The sequence below is a fragment of the Limulus polyphemus genome, unplaced genomic scaffold (assembly GCF_000517525.1).
Source record: "Limulus polyphemus unplaced genomic scaffold, Limulus_polyphemus-2.1.2 Scaffold3250, whole genome shotgun sequence".
NCBI lineage: Eukaryota > Metazoa > Arthropoda > Merostomata > Xiphosura > Limulidae > Limulus > Limulus polyphemus.
Window position 1 is genome coordinate 110,134 of NW_013668860.1, and position 20,436 is coordinate 130,569.

Genomic DNA, 20,436 nt, shown 5'->3' on the forward strand with positions numbered 1-20,436 from the left:
CTTTGAGAAACGATGACACTTCTACAGAATTCGAGTATCCTCGTAGCTATTTCCATGATTTGTGTACATGATTGTGTGAATAAACTCTACCCTCTTCGGACAAAATTACCTAATATTATTCTTTAATTTGTTTGTTTATAATTAAGCACAAAGCTACACAATGGGCTATCTATGCTCTGCTCACCACGGGTATCGAGACCCGGATTCTAGCGTTTTAAGTCCGCAGACATGCCGCTGTGCCACTGGGGGGGGATTAGTTTTGATGTATAATAATAACCTAAACCATAATCATCAGGGTCGTCCCTCGGTGGGTCAGCGGTAAGTTTACGGATTTACAACACTAAAACCCAGGGTTCGATTCCCCCACCGTGAACACAGCATATAGCTCAGTGTGGGTTTGCGCTAAAACAAACCTTCAAAATAAGTTTATACACTATACTATACCAAATCTCTCTCTCTCACACACACACACACATAGAAAACAAACTGCTAATTTTTTTATTTTTTTTATCAACTACGATACAGTACCCTCACTCTCTTCAGATCCGTTTTGTAGTTTCAAATAATTAATCCAGCTACGGCAGCATTCAACACGTGTAGTGTGTTGGATTTCCGAAAATATCCACGTAGATACGATGTGAGCATTTCGAAGGTAGTCAGAATATCTTTCTTAGCTCACCTGTGATGCAGGAAGAACCTCCCGATATCGTTCAGGTAATCGAGTTTTTAATTGTGATTTATCTGCTATCGTGATGCTACGTGTTTGCCAAAGGATCACGACCGTCTCTACATAATACACGTACATGTACTAACGCGTGGCAACAATGTATGTAATAATATTTTAGTTACGAATTTTGTGCTCGGTATTGTTAGCTTCAATGTAACCGAAAAGACGAGTTGTTTGAAAAGCCATAATCATTGTTTGTTTAGATAATCATAAAATGTGTTTTGTTTATTGGTTGCACTGGGGGGTGGGGGTGTAGCACGTACAAAAAACATAATATTTTTAAGATACTAAGTGTCTATAGATTCAGGGGCTCGTTTGGTGAGGTTAAATCTACTTAATCTATTTCTAATTTACCTCTGAGAAAGGAAACTACCTCTCGAAAGTGCTTGGGCTGATTTCTTGTTTTGAGGAATCAATACCCATCCTTTTTTGCTAATAACAAATATAGCTTTCAAAAGTACAAGGTTTTTGTTACAAACATTGGATCACCAGCTGGTTTGAGTGTTCAATAAGTTTTATACGCGTAGTTGTCGTTTAAACATAAATTCACTGATGTCCAAAAACCGAATCGATAAAGCACGATAGAACCAGAGAGTAAATTTCAAATTTTTAACATAATTTGTTTCTATACTCAGGGCTGGAACGCGGGAAGTTCACAACAAGTTGGAGAAAAATAGGTAAGTTCTTGTTCCGTTATTGTGGAAAATTTTGTTGTTGTTTTTACAAGTGTAACACCTGAAATCCGTCACATTTTGTGGAACTTATTTTGTGTAGCTTAAGAGTACAGTTAAAGGTGGACAAGTTCATTCAAAAGAAAAAATAGACATTAAATTCCATTGCATCTAACCAAGAAACTTTACCTAACAAATATATTCTAAGAATTAGTGATTTATGAGTTAGGCCTACAAACCGGAAATCGAATTCGGCTCGCGTTGACGTTAGGTCAATAATATATCGAATGTTTAAATTCTTAAAATGAATAATTATATATTTAACTTAACCAATGTTTTCAGCCTTAATTTATGTTTCTGATTTACGTAGGATTAGATATCATTATTTTGTTGTATATACTACAGCTTTATAACAAATTCCGTATTATAGATTTTAGTTTTATTCTTTGAAAATGCTAGCTTTTTTTTTCAAATAATGATTTAGGAGAGCCCACCTAAAAGAATGTTTTGAAAATCTGAAGAAACAGCTTCCAAATATCGACGAGAGAAAAATTTCCAACCTGAGTATTCTCCGTGGAGCACTGAGATACATCCAGGTCAGGTATAATTTAAATTTTTCCACCCCTTGTGATACAGTGATTACAAACTATTCGAACCACGTTACGCGATCCATGTCACATTGGCTGAGGTGACGTCATTATGCTGCAGGCTCTTTATCTTACCGATTTTTCTCCCCGCGGTAAAGATATTGGGAATTGCTTCTCGCAATATTTTTATAGTACGTGTTTTCAGTATTGAATTTATGTTCTTCGAAACACTATGTTTCTTCAAACTTTTTTTCTAAAGATAAAAACCAAAATTACCAATTAACAGACTTGTGTTTATGGGTTAAAGAAATCACACGCACGTTACGTGACCAGATTTCCTGGGACCTTGCGGAGCGCATGCGTTGTGATGCCACGCGCTTGAACCACCTAGTGGCGCGACGATTGCGAGGATATTTCACAACAAAAACAAACTAAGACTCCGTAAATAACTTAGAGGAAAGGTTTCAAACAAGTTGTTTATGCTATCTAGTAGTAACTTAACTGAGAAAAATAAATACATTTAAAACATAGGCAATATTTTAAAAATAAATTTAGAAAAATAACTACCTTTAAATTCTGATGAATAATGAAAAAATTGTTTCAGCCAACTTTTCACCATTGCGGCTTCATATATCCCCGATGAAACCACAATGACGAAACGTTGGCTGAATTAAAGTTTGTTTTATTATTATCATCTCCAAAGGTTGTTTTTTTTTCTAACTCTATTGTCAAAATCCCCAAATTTTCCCGGTATATACTACAAATTTTAAAACTCGGAAAATATTGTTAGTACATTGTTCCCAATGTATAGTAATGAAAATGTTAATAAACGGATCATGCCATTTCTAATATCCTCAGTCTCCTCCTCGCGTATCTACTGGCTTGGTTAAGATAAATACTTGATCGTTTCAGTAACGAAGTGTGCAGTGCTTGTGCATAAGAGTATAAGATTGACACTTTATAATACACGATGAGTCGGTTGTATGATCGAGTGTTGATTTTGTTGAGTCCAACAGGATTCAGAGGCATGATTCATACAACTTTTTGTTTTTTAAGTCACGTGCGTTTTATTATTCGTGCAGCCAAAGCACACGTGCAGTTGGAGAAAACAACATGGTGATACACGTTGTTAGGCCGTCCAGTGGCGTAACTATGGGTCTCAAAGGGCCTTGGGGCAGTCGCTTCACCTGTTCCACAGCTTCTTCTTTCTGGTTAAATTTTCAGTTCTGCAATTTAATAATTTTAACAAAATGCACGATTTGTTTTTGAAAATTTACAATGTTTTTTTTTTTTTAACGAACTTTTAACAGTTTATATTCCATACACATATATAGAACTAGTAAGTAGAAGACAACTTTGTAATATTTAGTACTTATAAAAGGAAACATTTAGTTAAAACTGCATAGGCGACCAAAATATCAAAATTAAATAATACGGTGAACAATCGCCAAGTTTTTATTTTTATTTAAAGAAGGCTGACGTTTCGAGCTAGCGCTCTTCATCAGAAGATGTATGATCTGACGAAGAGCGCTAGCTAGAAAAGCCAGCCTTCTTTAAATAAAAATCTTGGCGACTGTTCAGTCTATTATTTAATTTTGTAATATTTAATACATCAATGGATTCAATGTAATTACCGTGTAGTCAACAAAAAATGTTTTTCAAGAGAACCTTGGCGAGAGAGAGGTTATGATCAACAGCTCTGGTTGGACGAATTAATCAGAAACCAACTGTCCATTTTTTTTTATTTGAATTATTTAAGTACAATATCCAGGAGAATTGTAATTTCAAAAGCCACAGGTTTACATTTGATAAGTATAGCGAAGTATAAATGTTATATGTGTTTTAATTTATGATTTTTTAAAAATTATCTTCTTAACTTTTTTGTTTTGAAAAGCATTTTTAAACTTGCATAAACTTTTATTTGCTAAATTAAGATTTTGGAATATGAACACTTCTAAATGTTAAACACTAATGGCGCTAGTGTTTAAGTTATGAAACAAATTCTCCTGTGATTGTACAAAATGTAAATAATATTACAAATGCAAGACATTTAGTTATATATTGCATCAGAACTTTTTTTTTCAAGTTAATCCAATGATTATTATTTTTATCATTAGACACTCAAGAAAAAAGAGCGAGAATATGAACACGAGATGGAACAACTAGCAAGAGAAAAAATTGCATCTCAGCAAAGACTAGCAGCACTGAAGAAAGATTTATCTGCTCATCTGGATCATGTCGACATAAATAACTTGCTACCAGATCCTGACAATGAAACAACAACTACAGCATCAGGTAACACAGAAAATAGAAAGTCATCCCTGATAACTGACTTGCCAATTGGTTTTGTAATATTTATATTGATAACATCATAGTTATTAACTTGTTACCAAATCCTGACAATGAAACAACAACTACAGCATCAGGTAACACAGAAAATAGTCATCCATGATAACTGACCTGCCACCTGGTGTTGTAATATTTATATTGATAACATCATAGTTATTAACTTGCTACCAGATCCTGACAATGAAACAACAACAACAGCATCAGGTAACACAGAAAATAGAAAGTCATCCTTGATAACTGACCTGCCACCTGGTGTTGTAATATTTATATTGATAACATCATAGTTATTAACTTGCTGCCAGATCCTGACAATGAAACAACAACTACAGCATCAGGTAACACAGAAAATAGAAAGTCATCCCCGATAACTGACCTGCCACCTGGTTTTGTAATATTTATATTGATAACATCATAGTTATTAACTTGCTACCAGATCCTGACAATGAAACAACAACTACAGCATCAGGTAACACAGAAAATAGAAAGTCATCCCCGATAACTGTCCTGCCACCTGGTGTTGTAATATTTATATTGATCCTGATTAACTTTGCAACTTTTTCTTTGTTTTTGATGCACAAATAGCTATAAAAAAAAAGGTTTGATGGTGGAATAGTTCAAAATTATTTATTTCATCATCAAGTTTGTAAATACTTTTCACAATTTAAGAACCTGGAAAATATAGACGTTCTGTCTTAAGGAGCAGTTTTTTTTAAACTAGCTTATTTAATTTTTTAATCATATAAGTTCACTTGAAAAAAAATATTAACTATATTTTCCCCAAGATGTTTGAAAAGATATTACTTGGTTCATTAACATTTAAATTCTCCATTAAATTTCTTATTCAACATAATATCTTGAAACTCGTATTGACTGCAGAACCATCAACTAGTTTATATTTTCTATAGAAAATGTACAATTTTGATTATATTATGCATATTTTGAAGTGGCTTATGTGTGTGTGTGTGTGTTAATACATAAAAGAAAACATTTACTGTCCAACGATTTTTAAGTATTGGTTTCTAACATCTTTATATAAAAAGAAATCGTAAATACAAACAACCGTTTATCTTTTGAAATCTTAGAAGCTGGAGAAAGTGATATTGAAGAAGATTCCAAAGTAGAGGAGACAGAAACAAGCTCCTTTTACAATTTTATTCAGTCATCAGAAACTTCTAACACCTCATCCACTCTTTTGTCCACACCAAGTAGCACACCACCCCAGAGCATGGGGATAACTAGTCCTTTATGTGTGGAGAAAAAACAGGGTAAATATTTATAGGATTTTTACGAGCTTGAAAAACTTGTAGCAGTGTTACTAAAAATTTAGTGGCCACAATTATTCTTAGACTTTACATTTATGCTTTAATACATATTAATTTTATAAACTCAATTATTGTACAATATAGATCATCAATCAGAATCCATAATGTATGCTTTTTTTTATATACTGATGTTTATATGTACAGTTTTAACATTTTCTTTGGAGCCTGATAAGAGATACTCGAATTTAAAAATAAGACTTGACTGAGATAAACGTATTAGTAACATTTGCATTTCAAAGATATTTTTCAAAGCTGAGGTCAAATTGAATGCAAGTAAAAATTATGATATTAAAGAAATTGCGTGATAAGTTCCTAGAAACTAGCTTTTAGCAGTTAACCAACGAATGTGCTCGTGTGTATATACACTGCTTATTAATAACAATGTATTTGTTAGGATTATTGATTGTAAATTGTGTGTAAAGGAAAAATAAATAAATTATTCTTTTATGTATTTGTGGTTTGATTTATTTCTTTTAAGTTAACAGGAATAAATAAACAGTTTTTAAAAGTATTTTTAAAGTCAATTTTGTATTGTTTCATTTTTATTTTTTACTAATCCTTCAGCAAAATATATTTGTTTCTTTGTATATATATATGTGTGTGGGTCTGCGTGTATGTATGTATATATATATATATATATATATATATTAAAGCGAGAAGGTTTTTTATTAAATTGTTAAAAACTAGAAAACGTACAACAATTTTAATGTTCGGATTTGCTACCTGAATGATAAGTAAATTTGAGATAAAAACATGGACCTAATACACTTCTTTATATTTTTTAATATTTGTGATAGATTAGAATACCTTTACTACTTAAACGTTCACTTTTTTCAAATATCTTATGCAAGTTAGATATTTTGTTGTCTTTAATGAGACGAAAGTGACTTTCATATGTAAATTTTTTTTTTCTTTTCTTATCGTTTGGCACAAAATCAGCACTTCCATTTAACCCACCAGAGGACTCTGGAGCTAAGACTACTGTAACTTTTCTGCAGACAACAACATCGGCAGCTTCTTTGGTGTCACCAGTTTCCATGACTCCAGGATTTACACCAAATGTATTTATTGGGGTGCCAAAAAAAAAGGATACAAAATCAGTTTTGGCTACTATGGCAACAAGAAAAAATACCACCGTAGCCTCAACCAGGCAGAAATGTTTGAGATCTCAAGAACATGTATGTATCGTTAAATCACATTTGTCTCTTTATCTTTAGATACTAGGCCTCAGTGATTGAGCATAGTTTGGCATGACAATAGGCCTGTACTAAGCCTAAAAATTACTGTATAGCTCAATTGGATTAGTTCTATCTAACAAACTTTATCTCCTGTAGTCCCGATTCAAAAATTATTTAAATCAAAAACATGTATCTGTATTATTGTTCTAAATCTAACAATAGCATTTTTTTTTGTCACTTCCGTAGAATAACTAGGAAGCCCAATACTAAAGTGTCTTAGAAATGTTTGAAGTGAATTTTTGCTATATGTGCTCCATTGAGATATGTTTTTTTGTTGTTGTTGTTATTTCTTTCTATTAGGGACCTTCAGATTCTGTGCTTAAATTGAACTCTGTCAATGCCACAGGTGTATTGGCTTCTGAATCAGTACAGATAGTGAATCAGTCTACAGTTTCGAAAATAAGCCAAGTACCACCACTGACCTCAACCAACATTATTACAAATGGACCCTTAAAAAATTTTACCAAGACAGTTCCTTCCATGATTGAAGGGCCTGTTGCCACTGGGTTTTCAGTTCCAAAACTAGTAACCTTACCAAATTCTAGCTTGAAGCCTGTTCTTAGCCATTCCTTGGTTTGTGTCACCCCTGGGCCACTGGCACAACCCCAGTCAGTCATCAGCCTGACTCCAGTGTCATCTACATCAAAATCAGTCATTATCAACAACCAGGCAGCTACAATATCCAATGAAGTGACTATGGCAACACCATCATTGGTGAATCATGTCACTGGAAAATCTGTAGCTATTCCTGCACCTGATACAACTGGAGCCAATTCAGTGATCACCACAAGAGGGATAGTTTGGACATCAGGGACAACAGTTATACCACAGCCAAACCTACAATTCATGAAGCCTATGCCCCAAATTCTACATCATACTGTAGCCCCAAGAACACACATAGTTCCATTAGGGGGTAAGTATAACCTTGTAGAATTTTTATTAATATTTTCAGTTGTTGTTGTTGTTTTTTCAGCTAATAATCTGATTTTTAAACATTATTTTGTTTTGTATGGTACAGTAGATGTGTATTTACTGAATTTGGCATTTCAAACAATGCCAAGTTAAAGAAGACTGATAATGCTTGGAGATGGCTTGAATGGGTAATGAAGAAAAAAATTTAATATAAGTTTAACATAACAGCAAATGTACAACGTTTCGACAAGGTTTTGTCATCATTGTTATGTTAAACTTATATTAAAGTTTTTCTTCATTACCCATTCAAGTCGTCTCCGAGCATTATTAGTCTCAAAGTGGGTTCCTCGTCATCGAATTTAAAGAAAACTGAGTTAGTGCTATAATAATCCAGTCAAAATAGCCAGGTAAACAAAAACAAAGTAGACAGGGAAGAAACTTAACCTGAAGGTTATCACGAAAGCACACAAAAACACCCATTTAAGGAAAAAGATTGAAGCACGTTGATCCTTGTTCTTTGGATGCTTGGAAGGAAAGAAATTGTCATCACACAGCTGAAAATTAATAGTTAATTGTTGTTTTTTTTGCATTTAATTCTTTCTAAAATGAACATAAAGAAAAATTAAAACTCGTAATATTCCTGAAATGACTATTAACCATGCATTAGTCTTCTGTAAATATTTTCCATAGTCACTTTTCCCTGGTCTGAGCAGACCCCATCATAAGAAATCAATGTAAAGATATTTAGATAGTTATAAATTATTATTTTGGAAACAAAATACACCAACACTCAAAATCTTTTCCTTTATTAATCAATAAATGGAAATTGAATATAACAACTTGTTTCTTTTTTTACCACCTAAACTAAGTGTAACAATTTAACACAAACTAGCCAAATACTGAAGCTACTGAGAACAACAAACGTTTACGTGCTGCCATCTGTCGGCGCCGATGTTTACAAAATATATGGGGTCCGTGAAGACCCGGAAGACTGACTAACTCAGGGTTAAAGGCATAAAAGTATAGATTCCTGTGAAACTAGCCTGTAGAAGGTAAACACACGTGATGTAAGTCGTCAAATGTCTTGGTTGATTCACTTCTTTCTTTTTTTTATTTTAATTACAATATTTCTAAACCTAGGTTTATTTTGATGTATGACAGAAGTTAATGTTATTATTTTTACAACAATCAGTTTGGAGGTATAATGTTATTAATTATTAGTCATGTCTAATTTGTTTGCACTAGTTTATTGCTTTTTTTTTTTGTTATTGTTAAGTTTCATATTCTACATTTTTAGCAGTTGTTTAAAACTTATAAAATCATTAATATTAGGTTCTCAAGTCAACAGCATGAAACACCACCTAGTCACTGCTGCCATTAAACCAGTTCATCAGACTGGCCAACCCAAGGCTCGTTTCTCTCACTTATCTAGCGTGGGTCATGTCACACATGTCATGCCATCTTCATCTGTTACTGCACCGGTAAGCCACTTGGTATCTGGTGCAACTGCCGTATCGGCAATAGCTCCCCTAGTAACTCCTATATCTGTGGTATCTCCCGGAGGACCAATGAACCAAGCCCAGCTCATTACCCAGCCACACCACCTGGGAAAGGTACTTGCCACAACACCACTTCTGAAGACATCTGACCAGATCCCAATTATCCAATCTCAATTTCTTCAACCCACTGTTGGCCTGGTCAAACCTGTTGTTATGGTCAGTGTACCTAGTGTAGGTAATGGAAGCCAGGTCGCAGTCACTGCTCAACAACAGGGAGTTAGCAGTGTGTCGATCTCACAGTAGAAACTGTTTGTGTTGGTCGTTTGTTAATAATTTGACTTTAGCATTGGAGTGGCCAAAAGTTAAAAATGTAAGAACCTGTTGAAACAGATCGACTAGAAGTTAGGGACATTTGTTATATGCCTGTACAAGGTTTGTTAGAATTACAATGTATATATATGTTTATATTAATGGACTTATACATGTGTTAGTTAATTTTAAATTCACTCTTTGTAAATATCTATGGTTCTTGTACCATAACATAGAATAATATAACATGGTATATATATTTTTTGGAGAAAAAAAAATTATCCTGGTATGTTGGTTGTTTGGGAGATTTGTGCTGTTTTTTTTTTCTATTCCGTTTATTTTATGTCTCTCTTGACTAGATGTACTTTTTTTTTGAACAGTTTTAATTTATTGAAGGAGAGCCAAGATGTAATTCCCTACCAAGCTGTGACATTTTTTAGCTGACCATGAAGAATAATGATTGTAGGACACATTTAAATCCGATTATTTTTATGAACAATTAGTTTTTATTGCAAATGATTGGCTCATCTTTCTTTCGCAGTTAAAATAAAAATATATTCAATACTAGTCAATGCTCGAAGTAAACTAATATATATATATGACTGCATATGAATGAGTGGGAAAAGGCTGCACATGCGACATATATATAGTTAAAACAAAAATAAAACATGAAATTGCACTGTTACAATTAATAAAAGGTAACTAATCACGAAAAGTTAACTAATAAATATAACCTTTATCCACTGTTTTAGGAAACCACAAGAACAATACATCTTCAACCCGGTATCCATAACAAAACACATCTCGCACTGTTCATTTCTAGACTGTAAGCATTTGAAATAAAATGGTGGGTGACTTACGAATATTAAGGTGTGATGAAACTGCACTGTGCGTAAACATTTAGTTTTGTTTATCCACTGCTTTTAGCTTCTCACTTCATTCTTAAAAAAACTGATTTCTGTGTTGTTTTACTTATACGACTATTGAACTAATATTAGTGTTATATCTATGACAACAACAGATTACATTTGTTAGTTAAGTATTCCTGAAAGTTGTACTGGCATATATGTAAAGCTCGTGATAAAGGCTAGTGTACACGTAGAGACACCTTGTATAATATAAAAGTTGTTGTAAACAGAAGAAAAATGTGTGTGTGTGTGTGTAGGGGAGGGGGGGGGGGCGGATAGTGGTTTGACCATTTTTGAAAACAGAAATAAGGGTTTGTTTAATATTGCTGTACAATATATGCTACTTGATAACGAATGAAGCGTACGTTCTAACTAGTTTCTACTACATAGAATGGGCTACAGTTTGCAATCCAGAAAGAGTATCACAGTATAATTTCTTTCTTGCATTATTCATTGTATATTTTCCATTATTCTATTATCATATTTATCAACTATTTGTAACATACTTTGTTATATGGGGTATCTGTTAAGTTAGAGGTGCTGGAACTAAGTGTGAAAAGTTAATTAGAATTTGTAAGCAAACAAAATGAATAAAAGTCCTGTAAGTAGGTTTTTTAGAGGTTGCCTTTTGCCATAGTGTTTTCCAGGTCATGAGTTGTATGGTATATCCTTCAAAAAATATGTCTTACAATGTTGTGACATTTGCACGCGATAGTTGCCTGTAATATAATGTATGATATCACACTGGTATGTATCCTGTTCTGAAACGGATATTATGTAGTACAGAGTTTTCTATAAATGTGTGATGTGAAATGTTTTTCATGTCAGACGTATCTGTGCAATGCATTATTAAATAGTTATCTCTATAATGTTTACTGGATTGTTGTTCTTCTAGCATTTTTTTTTTTATAAACTCGACACATTTTGACAGTACGACTTTCCACAAAAACTTGTAACTGACTAGGCACTCCCTTGCTATGATACTTCATTTTAGTTTTATAAAAAAAAATCAAACAGTAATATTGTGTGTATCAGGAGTAAAACATATACTAAAACTTGCAAAGTTACGTTTTTCTTTTCCTTTTCGCAATATGCATCATCTTACTTGCCAAAAATGTAATAATAAAATATGGTTAAAAAAAGATTTCGCTATTTGGAATTTTACTGGGTTTTTTTTCACAAACATTTGGTTTGAATTTAAAGACACAAATACTTAGTTAAATGAGTCAATTATTACCTTCTATAGAGCAAGTTATGCATTTAGCGTGGGGATTTAATAACAAAAGAAAGATGGAAGGGGAATATTAGCTAAAATCGTCCTTTATACAATTTTTCCTTCCTTATTGGTTATCTCAGCTAGTTGTTGTAAAGTTTTAGGTATGATAATACCCCATATCCTACCAATAATTTCCACTAATGTTTCGGCTGCTAGTTGAGCTTTATCTAAGGTAGAATACGAAACAAGTTAGGTGTGCCTAGTGAAACACAGTATTTTGACCTATTCAAATAAAATGATATTACATGTGGAATATTCTGTTTGAATATACAAAAGATTTATATAAAAATAGTAGAAATGATAGGATAGAACAATATACAGGCTAGTCAGGGGTTGCTACAAAATATTCAATAAGAGGTTTTAAAATATTAAACTTAAGAAAACTATTCAGAAAAAGTAATCTTTAAGTTTTAAGACCCTCATGCAAAATGGAATTAGATCTTAAAACTTATTTAACATTATACCATGTTTTTAGTTGAATGATATGAAACATTTTGTTTCAGTTAGTTTGGATCTTTTTCATTTTTTATACGAACCTGTGTCATTTCCCTAAGCATATTGAAATATTATAAACTTTTTTGTGTGTTGGCTTAAAATCCTGCATGAATAAAGTGATCATAAATTATTTTTAAGGCATAATGTATGCTTTGTGGCCAAGTGAAGCTTAGTGCTGGACTATGGATCCAAGGTCCCATGGTTTGCACCTCAAAAACAAAATCTTGCTCCCCATATTGAAGTCCTGGGTGCATTATAAGAGTGACAATCAAATTTCACTCTTTGATTAGAGTATCACACAAGTTGGCAAAGGATGCATGATGTTAACTAGCTGCCTTCCATCTAGTACATCATTTCAAAATTAGGGACTGCTAATACAGATAGCCCCTGGGAAGCTTTGTGCAAAATGCAACATAAGTGTGTGTGTATGTGTGTAGATATATATATGATTAATTCATTGTAGTTTTTAATAATTATCTTAATCTATTAATGATTTAGTTTTCTCTGTTTTGTAGGAATATGTTGAAGACGTCTCTGACAGTAATCTAATTTTATCTTACTTCCATATTTCAGAAATGTTATGGAAATAAAGTTACATTTCTTTCTTCTTTAATAATCTTTCTTAGACGAAACTAGACTAAAAGTTGTATTCTTTGATTAAAAATAAAATATAAAAGAAAAACATATTGGATGCTTCCTAATTCCTGTCCACGTCATTAAATTGAAAAATGTGAAAATACTGCTTCATATAGGGTATAACAGACAAAGAATTAATTATAAACATAAAAACGCCCTTAATGATGCATGAATGCTACCTGGAGATAACTGCTCTTCCATCTTCAAAACTAAAACCTATACACCATTGACTGTTATCAAAATATTAATAATACAAGAATAAAAAAACGGCTGGATATACAACAGATGAACATCATCTCATCTATACAATGAATGTAATAAGATCATTAAGACAATGCAGCATTAATTGTTAACAAGTACACATTTTAATAATAATTGCTAGATTTATATCTTCAAATATTGAGTGAAAGCTTACGCTATTGGTGTTTCAAATGTTAGTTTTCATTTTATTGCCACTAATGGTTATGTACTAATTTTGTTATGCGTACAAAATGTATACAATCTTGTTGCTGTACTTCAATGACAATAGATGCTAAACTTTGAAATTAACACATTCATAATAAGAACATTATTTTCAGCATTATTTTTCATTTCTAAGATATATTAAGTTAGAATAAATCCCTTATGTTGTATAGTGAAACACTGATTGTAACACATCACTATAGTGTACTTTAACAAATACAAAGTTTACAACAACAAATTAAGATGTGTACTGAAGCTAGAAACGTTTACTTTTCAATGCTGTAAAGAGTATGCAGACAAATTGAAATAAAAAAAAATATTAAATCAAAACAAGGACTTGATGGTTACAGCTACTTAACACTGATATAGTGTGGCACATTTTATCTTTCATGTTACTATAAATAAAAGAAATACAATAGTGGAAAGTTTTTTTTTACTTGGAAATTTAAAGATTTAGCACCTCAGTTACAATACTGGCAGCAGAGTAATGATGTGGATCACAGATTCAACCCCTGGTGGACATATTTCTTCACAGATAATAACAACATAGTACTTATTGGATTTAACAAAGTTAAATTAGCCTCTTTAAAAACAAACTATAGCATAATAACCCTCCATTCCACACTGTACAGTAAGATGAACTTTATTTCAAAATCACTTTAAGTTTTGAAATAACAAAATGATTTTATATTAATTTTCCGATTAGAATATTTTAACCTCGCCAGAGTTTATAATTGTTATTACTAAGTTTCAGTTATTTTCATAAATGTTGATAATAATTCTAAGTTCATAACAGGTAATTCCGTTTTTTATTTTTCTCTGCATTAGATTCAAACTTAATACCTCGTTGCACACGAACCAGATGTTCTTTCTATCAACCAAGATAAAAAATTAACAAACAAACAACAACTAGTAAGGCAGTTGTTTAAACATCTCAAAACAAAGACTTTAATCCTGAAGTAGACCCTCAAAGTTTAATGATCATAACTTTATAAATATCTTTACAATAAATCAGGTTTAAGAATATTTCAAGATTCCAACAAAACTATCTTGATGAGAAAAATTACCACACACGTTATTTAAATTTTGGTTATTATTAGAGATCACTTAAAACTTTGCTATTTATTTTTAAATCTAGCAATAATATTTTTTCAAATATAAAGATTACACAAAAGAGGTTAAAATTATCATTACAAATAATGTTTGAATCTTTTATTAAATATGTAATATTTAATAAGGATCTATAAACAAATTTACTCACTAAAGTAAATAAATTCAGCTGGATAAACCATTACCGGAAATAAGCGTAAAAAAATGGCTGCATGATTCCACATTTTCAAACTTTTGAAACAAGATGCTGCAATTTTTACATAAAACTATTTTAGTTTAATACTAACAACTACATTATATTAGAAAAACTGTAAATGGCTTTCAGCATGTTATTGCCTCTAATATTTGCACTTCAAAATGTCATTAACTATTAACTCCCGAATTACTTGTTTATGTATTGTCCACTATAGGTGGCTGTTCACGTATTGCACCATATTGAGTAATTTATATTTTTGCCTGCTACAGCATTCAGTGTAAAAATTGACCAAAGAAATTAGTGAAATTACTCATTTTCTACGTAATATACAAAGGAAATCCCAGCAATAATTAGGATTAATTGCAAATTTGATGGTATTTGGGGTTTAAAACAGTATGATATTAGGGATACTGTAACAACAAAAAATCATGGATCCACAAGCATAAACAGTTTTAAAAATTCAACGATTCACAGCGATCTAATTATCTGGTAGTAGGCAAAACTTATTTCAATCTTGCCATTTTTTTATATATCAGTTCAATGTTCTGTTTTGTTTTTAAATCTAATGAGGTTTATATCACATAGGTAATTCAACAATTCACAGTGATTTAATCATCTGGTAGTAAGCAGAACTTATTTCAATCTTGCCGCTTTTTTATATACACCAGTTCACTTAAGGTCTTTTTCATCTATTCGTTAAATTCAAAACCCATAATATTAATTAAATGTGTCAATGTATACCCTATATAAATAATAACAAACAATTATCGTGTTTTCTAAACATCATGGCTATACTCTAGCTTTACTACTGCCATTATTTTTTCTTCTTTATTTCGTTACTTCAAGTACTATAGTAATATTAATCAGACTCAAACTTAATAATAAAAAAAACAAAAACGTTGTAGCCTAAGAATCTTAAGGTTTTCACATACTAATGCAACAGGTTACATTTCAATGTAGTTATATTCCAGTAATCTGTGAAAAGGTTTTGCCAAATTAAACGAATTACGCCTATCCATCACCATTATTAGTTTACGAAAAATTATTATACACCCTAAACATATTATAATGTTAGGAAACGATTCTTAGTCTGGCCTTGAACTGTTTAATTTTCATGTTAATAAATTATACCATAAACAGCGTTGCAGTTGTAATTTTGAAGAAACCTAATGCAAAAATTATACCTGATGGTGCGATATGTACATTGTATCGTCTGATATCTTTTCTGGATAGGTCTAAGGATATTAGAAGTTAAATTTCAATTGAATTAAAGAAAAAAAAAACACGAGAAGATTTTCTTGCTTGTTGGATGAGAAATAACCTTGATATGCCTAAAAACCTTCTCTCGTCTCGTTTTTTTTTCTTATTATTATTTTATGTTAAGCTATTGAGGGAAAATACTACTTTGATGCTTGAAACCGTTAAATGGGCTGACAGATGCAATCAAGATCTTTCATTTCAACATTTCGTTAATAGCATGTTATACATTGTACAACCTCCAGCTTCACATATACTGCACTAGTAGTAGCCACTTTGCTGACAAAGCAATGAACTACATTATAACACGTGTCATTATAGCCTCGAGAAAAATAAGTGTAATATGAATTATGCAGAAGATACTGTTGTCAACGTTGTCCAAACATTATTTGAACAACTCTGGCATTACACCAAAAAGACCCTCACCCACTACGTTTAGCCCCATTTTATATTAAATTTTAAACTTTTAATACGGAGTTTATCAGGGAATTGATTACATAAAAGCTATTTAATTAATAGCTTTAAAGCAACAAACAGAATTAAATGGCAACTGATAAAGTTCATATTGCATATATGATATTGCGCCACCTACCAGATGATCGCAGTAGTGCTATTAAAAAGGTTGGGAAGAGGTATTTGGATATTTTAATATTTGAACACTAACGTATATACTTACCCAGTATACAGCAATTTTTAAACATTTTAATTTTTACCCCATCATTTGAAACCAATGCTGAGTTGTATTTTAATAATTTACTGTTATTTTGGGGGTTATTTTTGCAACCAAAAGTCTACTTCAATTGAATATTTACTAAAAATCGACAAAGTAATTGTAAATTATTCTACCAATTTTTTTTTATTCGAGATATATACAACATAATATTTTAAGAGTTTGTAAAATGGCATCACTGGCTTGTCTTCCCGGTGGGACAGTTGTAAGTCTTCGGATTTACAACGCTAAAATCAGAGGTTCGATTCCCCTCGGTGGACGCAGCAGGTAGCCCGATGTGGCTTTGCTATAAGAAAAGACACACACAAAGACTTTATCTTTGCAGTCACAGAGATCCGTAGATCTAGTATGCAAAAGGGCAGGTTTCCCGTAAGGAGGAATAAAGGACATAAAAACTAAAATATGGATGTGAAGACGAATAAACAAACATTTTATTGGCTAGAGACAAGAAAAAGAAGAGTGGTCTGATCGTTAAGTGTGAGACTATTGCACCGTGGTGCCAGTGGAATTAAAATATATTTAAATACAGGTGATTAAATAAACAAAGGTGAAAATTAACTTGAAATTAACCCATTACACTCACAATCTCTGAGTGTTATAAGACAGAGAAATATGGGTGAAAAATCCAAAACTTCTCTTACATTCCAACTTCCCTCTCTGTAATTCACCAATTAGAAAACTGGATAAAATTTATCCAAAATTGTTATTCCGTTTGAGAGTCACAGAACTGTCATACACGAGGAAAGCAGAGTAAAACAATACAACTATCCCAGATATAGTAGACAGAAAAAGAAACACCTTAAGGCTGAACTGGCACGTGACCTCGACCTCAATTAGAACTTTAGAAAATATATAACATAGGAGAATGAAATATGTCATTTTCATTCCACACTTCGTCAAAAATATTTTTCACGTTAAAATGGTTAATTTTTTATTTACGGAATAGCTTATTTCATTCTGACAGTGCACGTATAAAAGACTAAATAGGTAAGAACGTTTATTAATATTGTTACGTCTCTGGTCGTTAGTTAACTTCCCGTATAAATTCTTTCCGATGAAACTTTAGCGACACAAGTCCTTTCTTAAATAAAACTAGTCTATAAAACTATGAAATTCACTTTATTTCAACGGTCACACTATAAGTTAAACAAATGCTATAATTCACAACGAACGACACAAGCGCTCGACCCAACAATACGTCTCTATCTCTGTCTGCAGTTCAATTACATTCCATTGTTGCCGTCACTTTTTACCGGTCTTATATATACAAGAATACCGCATATCTAGTAACCTCTCGACACTTCAGGAAGGATCATGAACGTTCTAGAAGCGCATGACGTGTTACTAGCGTCACGTGACCTCCGATGTCGTAACAATATATTAAATATATCAAAATATTATATTATGTGGTAATCACCACTTTAAAGTTTTATAATGTTCAGTGGTCTAAATATTTATTATTCTGACATACAAATAGCTCAGGCCACCAAATCAGAAAAATGTTCAGTTAACGACGAAAGGAAGAACTTTGGATAAAGTGATTCAGGTGTTTTAAACTGATAAGATTTCGATGAGATCAAACTGATCGTGGTAAGTCGTAACCTGAGTTTCCTGGTTTAAATACTATTCCCGTTTAAAAATAATTTTAAGAAACTTTTGTTGTCAGTGAGAAAGGAGTTTCAAAGAAGTTTTTATTGGTGATTGAAAAAACTTAAAAACCACATTAATATTGCATACAACTCACCATTATAAGACGCCTAACCGTATTTCTTTGATTTGCCAGCCCAAATTGTGCTGATGAACCTGCAGTCCACAGCAGAGGGTACGGCTAATCAAAGAAAACATTACGTCATTAGGCTTCTGCGTCACAGATTATAATTTCAATTCTACCTTTGGTGAAATTGAAAAGAAATCTGAACACACACACACACACATATATATGTAATAATTAAATACTTGGTCCGATATATAATGTGAAATAATTATCTAGGCACGATCTCTAATCTTATTCAAATACCTAAATTATTTTAGGTTACTTTATTGGTGATTGAAAATGAATTTAAAACCTCATAAATGTTATTGAAAAATCACCCTTATAATAAGCCTAATTGTATTTCTTATGTTTGTTAGACTAAACTGTGTGGATGAACCTTGAATATGCTAAACAGCAGTCTAGGGTAGAGGATACAGTTAATCAAAGAAAGCATTAGGTTTCTACGTTACAGATTTTCTTTTAAATTTTATCCTTGGTGAGAACGAAAAGAAATGTGTAACACATTTATACGTATACAATTATTTTCGTTTGGGACTCGCTAGATGTATTTTACCATGCTCTTCCACGTAACGTTGCTTTAGTGTTTTTAAAACCGTAAGAACCAATTTTCCTTGATCTGTGAAAAATGACCTTGAGATTACTTCTTAGCACATATTGTAGAAAAGGAAACCGCAACGGATAAAGAGAGAAAACAGATAGTTTGGAGTACAACTAATTTAATTTATGTATATTCAATCTATACGCAATTAATATCTGATAGATTGTCATTTAGCTTTCTATTTATAAACTAAAAATATCTGTTTGTCGTAAACAGTCTCTAAAGTATTTCTATACCTTGCGGAATAAGAATAATAAGATAATGACCAGGTCTTCAAAACATCTATTTTTGGAAATTTCAAACAAACACCTTTGCTTAAAGATATGGCCTTCATCGTTGATTGCTTCAAATGTCGAACTTCGCTAGGATTGACCTTACTGATAAACATAGCTTTTTCGCTGTGGCCAGTGTTATTTAAAGGATGAAATGTTTTTCATTAAACAGTTAACCCTGAAGTATAGCTTGGACAACGAGAACCTAAGACGTGCTGAAAAATGGTAAGTTCTTTGTTCTAAATAAAAGTATTTCCACAAATAATTTAAGGACGTTAAAAATTAAACAGCTTATATAATGGTAAGTTTTTACCAGGTGAAATTCTGTAAAAAAAAAAGTTACTTTACTTTGTTTTCATGTAAAATAAAGTAAACCATGGGTCATTTTTTAAAAACGAATAAATCCGGATTTTAGGATTGTAAGTCTGCAAACTTACCATTGTCCCACCGGGGAACAGAAAGTTGTAACATAGTTTTTATCAGAAATGAACACAGATTGTAAGATCGCCATGTTATTTATTAAAGCCATAGGCTCAGGCCTAATGAATAAACCGAATAATAAAAAACTTATTTAATGATACCCATTCTTCAGTACTTGAAGCTTATCTTTATAACGGATACTAATCTCCCAAAATACTTAAAACTGCAAGGGATAATTTCCAAACATGTCCCATAAAATGAACGTTACCATTTTCAACCTTGTGTCCGTAACTTAAACTTAACCTCAGGGGTAAATCAACATACTGATTTAATTACGTAATGACTTACTAATTTACAACTAAATTTTCGAAGCTCGTTTCAAGCCTTAATGCAATGTATTTATTTACTAATTCAATAGGCATTAGAATTATTCTTGGCGCCTTTTTTAAAAATACTTTGGAAAGAACCAGTGAGCAGTGAACTATCTGCCTTTTATATTGTCAGAGTTACTCTTAAAAAAATATTTTTCCACTCATTAATAAGATAAAACCATTTATAGTACTTAAGTTATATTAATTAAATACATCTATGTTCTGTTAATGAGGCTTTAATACCTGCCCATCCATGCTTCCAAGGTTTCATATATTTCATTACTTCTCCTGATCGAAGAGAGGGCACTGCTAGCTCG

General features: G+C 32.1%; 1 protein-coding gene across 1 annotated transcript in view; it reads left to right on the plus strand.

The window, feature by feature from the left end:
- Nucleotides 1-11,388, plus strand: part of LOC106468990 (mucin-2-like) — a 19,961-nt gene extending 8,573 nt beyond the window's left edge. The window contains exons 3-9 of the mRNA XM_013929443.2: nucleotides 1,363-1,404; nucleotides 1,883-1,994; nucleotides 4,103-4,280; nucleotides 5,417-5,599; nucleotides 6,596-6,834; nucleotides 7,195-7,807; nucleotides 9,139-11,388. Coding sequence (XP_013784897.1) covers nucleotides 1,363-1,404; nucleotides 1,883-1,994; nucleotides 4,103-4,280; nucleotides 5,417-5,599; nucleotides 6,596-6,834; nucleotides 7,195-7,807; nucleotides 9,139-9,608 — 1,837 coding nt within the window. The 3' untranslated portion in view covers nucleotides 9,609-11,388. The remainder of the gene's footprint in view (nucleotides 1-1,362; nucleotides 1,405-1,882; nucleotides 1,995-4,102; nucleotides 4,281-5,416; nucleotides 5,600-6,595; nucleotides 6,835-7,194; nucleotides 7,808-9,138) is intronic.
- Nucleotides 11,389-20,436: the final 9,048 nt, after the last annotated feature.